Below are 6,853 nucleotides of genomic sequence, written 5' to 3' on the forward strand. Positions count from 1 at the left end.
GCAGTACAAATGAGGAAAGAGTGCAAATATACAAATATTAATAAACAGATATCTAATATATAAAAGATGCCAACACATCAAACATATTAATGAAGTAAAAATTAAAAATGCATGCTGTCCTTCAACACGTCTTTCAGAGAACAAGAGGATATTTTACTGATAAAAGTCATAAAATGTTCAGTGGTGGAATGTACCTTTACTGCTGTATTTAAGTACAATGTTGAGGTACGTGTACTTTACTTGAGTATTTCCATTTTCTACTACTTACATTTATAGACGTTATACTCATTTATAGACATTTATTTCATAGCTTTAAGGGAAATGTGATGGTATTGATGGTAATGTATTGATGGTAAATGTAGTAAATTGAAACAATTATATATAGAAATAAATATATGTATATATATTTATTTCTATATATAATTGTTTTGATTTTAAATACAGGACGTATACAGTATTTTTACAGTGGGGTATTATTACTGTAACTTAAGTAAAGGATCATTCTCAAAGTTTTCTTTCTTTAAGAAGCAGAAATATTTTTTTTTGAAAATAACTTCCGGTAGGGGGAACGTTTCTACCTCCTTCTTCAAGGTTCCGTTTCCAGAATTTTCCGTGCACGGCGGACAAACGCAGAGGCACTGAGAGGGCCAGTAGCTGCCAGAGACTTCTAGAAACAACGTGCACCGGGACAGTCACCGGCAAACAAACCTGCCATCCGCACACAACGTTACACATTAACACTTTTGGCTAAAATGGCTAAATGGGGAGAAGGGGACCCTCGTTGGATTGTAGAGGAGCGGGCCGACGCGACTAATGTCAACAACTGGCACTGGTGAGACATTATGAAAGGGCGCTAACGGCTAACTAGCATGCTAAAGCTAACATAACTCATTGAGCTCCTATTTGTGTCTACATCTGTTATTTTTGGATTTTGGTCCTATATGCATATACATAAATGTTGTTCAATTATTCATAGACGTCTCTGAGTGTTAAATGTAGAGTATTATTAAAATAAAAGGCACATTTTGAGAGGTTTAACCGAGCTACCATTTTCACGTTAGCTTCGCTTGTAGCTAGCTACTGTAGCTCTTAATGCATGCACTGTATGGTGGTTGTTAGCCGTTAACAACATAATGGTTTTACCACACGTGTTTCGGCGCAATAACGGACTGTGTATGGTTAGAAAGCGTATGTTCATACATCTTTGTAGAACACGTAAGTAGATTGTATCTTATAGTTTGTCGCTAATCGATCAAATGCATGGAAATATTAATGCATCCAGATTTCTGTGTCCTGGGCTTTCTATCTTATTGTGAACGAAGTGGTAGTATAAAGTGGCCATAAGTATTGGGATACCTAATTAATAGCCATGGTAACATCAATCAGTTCAGAAATGTCCAAAGCCTATCAAATCATAAAAGTTGTTTCAAGACGCAAATGTACTCTAGATGGTGTTGTGTAGGGCTGATCTCGATTTAAAATAAATGTATAGATCATTTGATTAGTCCTCTATTAAATGTCAGGAAATGGAGAAAAATGTCCTCCCCAGTATCTCAAAGTCCAAGCTGATGTCTTCAAGTGTCTTGTTTAGTCAGTCCAAAACCCCAAAGAAGTTTAATATGACACAAAACGGAGGAAAGCAGAAAGATTTTTGAGGCTGAAAACAGCATTTTCTGCCATTTGTGCATGAACTACTTGGTGATCTCTTTGTCTTTACATCAATCAAGTGCTGCTTATCCTTAAAAACTCTTAATTTCCCCAAAATGCAGCTTTGGTGACTTCAAACACAAATGCTAACTGACTGTGGATGTGAAGGATGAAAGTTTGGACCCCCAAAGACCTCCTGCCTTCCGTAAATTGAATTTGCTCATAGACATTTACTATTGCCATCACTTGGACTCTTGGCACTTCTGAGATATACCATCTATAGTCCCTTTGGGCCATACCAATGTTTTAAGCAACTTGACTTACTGTGTGCAATTATTCACATATGACATCATGTCTGCGAGTGTTTTTGTAAGCATCCCTAACAAACTACACATTCAGCTGTAGGCTAGACCAAAATAATGTAACTCTCATTCAGACGTAGACTTCACTGCAATAGTTCACCGTCTGTTGTAAATCCCCCAATTCTAAATCCATCTTGAAGATGAATTGGTCAGTGGTGTACTGTCTGTTTGAAGCAATGCATCTTCAGAACAGTATACAAACATTAAACAATATGAAAAGGAAGAACAGAAAAAAAATCATGACACCCGCCAAACATAACACTTTGTAAATTCAAGAAAAAGAAGATGCAGATTTGTGGTGTTCACCCATTTTGTATGTGCTCACTTTGCAGGACCGAACGAGATGCAACAAACTGGTCGTCGGACAAATTAAAATCCCTGCTCCTCGGGCTGAGCGTGGAGAACGATGAGGGGAGTTGTGAGGTGACGGAAGTCAGCAAGGTGGAAGGAGAGGCCTCCATTAACAACCGCAAAGGGAAACTCATTTTCTTTTATGAGTGGAACCTCAAAGCTACTTGGACCGGTGAGTGGAAAACCGAGGCTCTTGTTTGTTGTTATGTGAGGGATTAAGTTAAATTAGAATTATTAAAACTGGTCATACGTCTGCTAACCGTGGTGGTGACTGCAGCGCTCGTTTCTCATTTTGACAGTCAAATGCTTCTTAAAATAGAAAACGACAGCTAGTAGAGCACAGCAACTCAACAGCTGATCAAAAATAAGCTTTCTATCGTGGTTATTATAGAAAAGAGAGATGAAGAGACTTTCTGTTGACATCTGTGCTCTTTAAAATCCCAGGAGAGTCCAAAGCAGGAGTGAAATATACAGGAGCAATTGAGGTTCCAAACCTTTCTGATGAGAACGACATGGAGGATCTCGATGTAAGTTTCACCAAAGAACTTGTGTGTAATGTTTCTAGCTGACTGAGTGGTGTAGGAACAACCTGTTCTGTGATCTTTGTCCAGATCTCTGTATCGTTGAATAAAGATGAACCTGAAACACCACTGACCAACCTGATGAGGACAAAGGGAGCTGAGAAAATCCGTGAAGCCCTGGGAAGCTACATTGGCTACTTGAAAACAGGTGAGTGAAACCAGCTCATGTTAAAGGAACAGTCGGTGCCATTGTAGGTCAAATACGAGCCTTGGGATGTGATTAATACTCAAAACAAGTCAAATCTTTAGAGATAAAAGCAGCGAATAGTTGGATCATCCTCATCACAGCAGAGACCCCGTGTATTATACCTGCCGATGACCTCATCAAATCATATTTTGGATTTAGCATTAAGGAAATACTCGTGATTTTAGCCCAGAATCACCATCAGCATCAAGACTTGGAAAATACAATCCGAGGCAAACAGGATACTGATTTGGATGAAATTATAGCTTTTCTGCACCTGGAACGGCAAAATATCAATAAAAAAAATCTAAAGAACTGTCGTATTCTGGGAAGAAGGATTACAGGATAGTTTATGACGTTTCATTGTTAAATCTCTATTTAAAACATTAGAAATCACGCACATATGGTGGAAAACATTAGTCTTAAATCTAACTTGCATTAAGCTGTAGGAACCCTGTAAAATAAACATTATTGTTAAACGTGTGTAACATAAGTTTTTATAATATTAAGGGCAAACATTTATCAAATAAAGAGTTTCAGGATTAAATTGTTTTTTTTAATTGGAATTCCTTTTTGTATTTTTATCATTTTATTTAAAAAAAACGTATTTCTGTGACGATGAAATTAAAAGTGGGTTTTAAGCTAATTTGTTGTTGTATTATTATTATTATTGCAGAGTTCACGCAGGGAATGATCCTGCCTACAGCCAACGGGGTGGCCAAGTCCACATCATCACAGTCCAAAGCCAAGCTGGATAAAACTCGGGTTCGTCGCTTAACGCTCTCCAGCCATCAGCTACATGTTAACTGTTCAGACAGTCCCTAAATGATTTACTGTTAGTTATGAACCTTCACAGTATTGTCCTCGAGGAAGCACTGATCTTCTATTCTTGTCGTGTGGAACAGATTTCCTCCTCGAGCAGCACAGCTGCTCCAATCAACACCGGCGTCAAGATTCCCACCTGTAAATTCAGCATGAGGGAGAAGTTCCTCACCTCCCCGGCTGATCTCTACCGGGTGTTCCTCAACCAGGATGTGAGCGTCACTCCTCTGTACCCGACCCCGTGTTCATACAGCTGCAAGAATAAGACAACAATTACACAAGTTTCCCAACAGATCCGACTTTAAAGTGTTTGTCTCTCGTCAATCTGCAGATGGTTCAAGCGTTCACACACGCTCCAGCGTCGGTGGAAGGAGAGAGGGGCGGGAAGTTCCGTCTGCTGGAAGGAAATGTTTTCGGTGAATTCACAGAGCTGGTAAGACCGACGTTCAACTTTTAAACATTATATGGAATATATATATATTCATGTGTCGAGTCAGCAACGTAGAGGTAACCGGGTTCGTGCAAAGTCGTCTTCGTTTTATGTTTTCAAGGTTACAAAGATTGCTTGAATTTTACTCTTAAAGCCGTACGAACCCTGTAAAGATTTTTAATTTTGTTCTCTATTCTATCCATTACCTGCATCAATTATCTTAACAATGAATCTTCTCCACCAGATACCTGATGAGAAAATAGTTATGAAGTGGAGGTATAACAACTGGCCCTCTGGTACGTTCATTTATGGATTTTAAGAGCTTTTAAAATGTATATATTTAGTTTAATGTGTGACTGGCTGCCATAACAAATACACTTGACTACAATTGTAAGTTCATCCATTTAAACACATTTAACGTAACTTATTTTACATTTGCTGTTCCTTGTTTGTTTGCTTTATACTTGTGTGTATTAAACATTATTCATGTTTTTCCGCCCCACAGAGCACTACGCGAAGATCACAATGACCTTCTGGGACCGGAGCAGCGAGACGGAGCTGAAGGTGGAGTGCAGAGGCGTCCCCGACAACGAGGAGGATCGGACGAAAGAGGGCTGGAAGAGATACTACTTTGAAGCTATTAAACAGACTTTTGGCTACGGGGCGCGACTCTACTGAAGACGGTTCTCTGTAGTTCACGGTTTTCTTCTCATTTTTTAAATTTTTAAACTTGTTGTCCTTTGATCTCTCTGGCACAAGATGTCCCGTCGTAAACTCGTAGCGCGAGTTAACGAAAAGAGAAATGAGGCGAGGCCATTCTGTCGCCCGTCTGTGTAAATGTTTTAATTTTTCATCGTATTTAAGTCTAAGACTTTGTCCCCGTCAGTATTTGGCTCAGTTGTTCAAAGGAGAGTAAATGGACTGTACCTTCGGGACTCTGGTTTGAATAAAGCAAAGAGGAATCTATTGAACCACTAAAGCAAATTGGCCTCCACTTCTATAAATATGTAATTACGACAAGAGCTAAAATAAATGTTTGGTTTTCTTTTACTTGAAGATGATTTATTATTTGACTCTTCAAGTGTAACTGTAGTGAAGATGCATGTTTTATTTCAGACTGAGGAATGACTACTGGATATGAACTTTACTGAAGGCCGTCACTTAGAGCGGTTTCACTTCCTCACGCAGCTAGCTAGCGTAGCAACTCAACCCTTTGGCTTCAAAATGTACGTTTCCAGTGCGAAATGCATTTATTTATGAATCATTTTACCTCACCATGTCAAAAGATTAGTTTCTTGGAATAAACCAAACCCTGTATGCTCTTGATTTTGTTTTTTTTATTTTTTCACATTAAATCACAGAAGTTGAAATTAACTTATTTACAATTTGATTTCATATGCAAATGATAACTGTCTTTAAAACGATAATTTACAAGTGCTTTAAAAATCAAACGCTCACAACAGGAACCGTGAAGGCCACCATTCAGCAACATAAGCACTTCGTTTAGTTTTAGATGCTGGTGCATCGTGTTATCTTACTGTAGACATTGTAACTTTAACTAAATAAAGGTTTAAAGCCCATTGTCTCAACAAAAAGGATCTAAAAGTAATTTACATTAATTATGCTTTAGTGTGAACATTCAAGTTCTTCCTAACATACAGGGAACAGGTTTCACTACAAAATGCCATATTTATATTATATATATTTCTTTTAAATAAAACAAAAACAAACCCAGAGCTACATTCGCAGCCAAAGGTCTAAAATATTATAACTTAAATGTTTTCCCTCCCAAAACAAAACGACTGGTTTTTCATAGTTAACGTTGACCTGCACCAGTAAAGTTTAAATAAAGATAAACATTTAAACAAAAGGTGACTTGATGAAACGATGCGCTGCGTTCACAGCACCTTCCTCTGGTGGGACGCTCACAGGCAGATGTAAAGCTCCGACTCCTGGAGGAAACAGAGGACGCCATTAAGTAACATCCGACAAACTCTTGTGAGGTTAATTCACTCGTCACTCGTTTGTGACTGCAACTAAATATTATATTTTAGGAGAAAGCAGTAGTGGCCTGTGCCCAATTATAAAATATATGCAGTGTAAGAAATAAACTTTATATGGAAGACGTTTAATAAATACGTTTTTCCTAATTCTTCTAAGATCGCTACTTTGACTGAATAAAAGTGTGAGCTTGAAATTTCAAAACGCTGTACCGTTAGATACTTACCTAAAGTATGACAGCCGATATCAAGACTTAAAACCAATCACAACGAATGTGGCATTTATTCTTATAATAAAGTGTTTGGGCATAAATGGGTTAAAAAATTAATCCGTTATAATAATTACTATGTCGTCTATTCTTTCCTCAGTTTGGACAAATAATAAACCATTTAAATCCACACAAAGCCTTTCCTCTGATTGCAAAGGAATCGGTGATAAACTAAGAATAGTTAAGCTTCTATCACATAATTTGTTT

General features: G+C 37.9%; 2 protein-coding genes across 3 annotated transcripts in view; one reads left to right on the plus strand and one right to left on the minus strand.

Moving 5' to 3' along the window:
* Positions 1 to 598: 598 nt before the first annotated feature.
* On the plus strand, positions 599 to 5,703 carry ahsa1a (AHA1, activator of heat shock protein ATPase homolog 1a). 2 transcript variants are annotated; one of them, XM_029461017.1, is made up of 10 exons: positions 687 to 832; positions 1,770 to 1,852; positions 2,342 to 2,532; positions 2,805 to 2,887; positions 2,972 to 3,089; positions 3,802 to 3,890; positions 4,031 to 4,159; positions 4,279 to 4,380; positions 4,622 to 4,673; positions 4,883 to 5,703. In XM_029461017.1, exons 4-10 carry the CDS (start codon positions 2,873 to 2,875, stop codon positions 5,053 to 5,055), a joined length of 678 nt encoding a protein of 225 aa, XP_029316877.1. In that variant the 5' UTR covers positions 687 to 832; positions 1,770 to 1,852; positions 2,342 to 2,532; positions 2,805 to 2,872; the 3' UTR covers positions 5,056 to 5,703. The 2 variants fall into 2 exon arrangements, with proteins under 2 accessions (XP_029316876.1, XP_029316877.1); XM_029461016.1 differs by lacking the exon at positions 1,770 to 1,852 and having other exon boundaries at positions 599 to 832.
* Positions 5,700 to 6,853, minus strand: part of LOC115027595 (dr1-associated corepressor) — a 4,337-nt gene continuing 3,183 nt past the window's right edge. The window contains exon 6 of the mRNA XM_029461022.1: positions 5,700 to 6,329. Coding sequence (XP_029316882.1) covers positions 6,303 to 6,329 — 27 coding nt within the window. The 3' untranslated portion in view covers positions 5,700 to 6,302. The remainder of the gene's footprint in view (positions 6,330 to 6,853) is intronic.

Source organism: Cottoperca gobio, chromosome 22 (genome assembly GCF_900634415.1).
Source record: "Cottoperca gobio chromosome 22, fCotGob3.1, whole genome shotgun sequence".
Classification (NCBI taxonomy): Eukaryota; Metazoa; Chordata; class Actinopteri; order Perciformes; family Bovichtidae; genus Cottoperca; species Cottoperca gobio.

What these genes read in the sequence shown, in the direction of transcription:
- ahsa1a (XM_029461016.1), top strand. Translation starts at nt 753, where the DNA reads ATGGCTAAATGGGGAGAAGGGGACCCTCGTTGGATTGTAGAGGAGCGG. An exon ending in CCTCAAAGCTACTTGGACCG is followed by an intron (nt 2,533 to 2,804) that starts GTGAGTGGAAAA and finishes TTAAAATCCCAG; the next exon opens with GAGAGTCCAAAGCAGGAGTG. An exon ending in GTATAACAACTGGCCCTCTG is followed by an intron (nt 4,674 to 4,882) that starts GTACGTTCATTT and finishes TCCGCCCCACAG; the next exon opens with AGCACTACGCGAAGATCACA.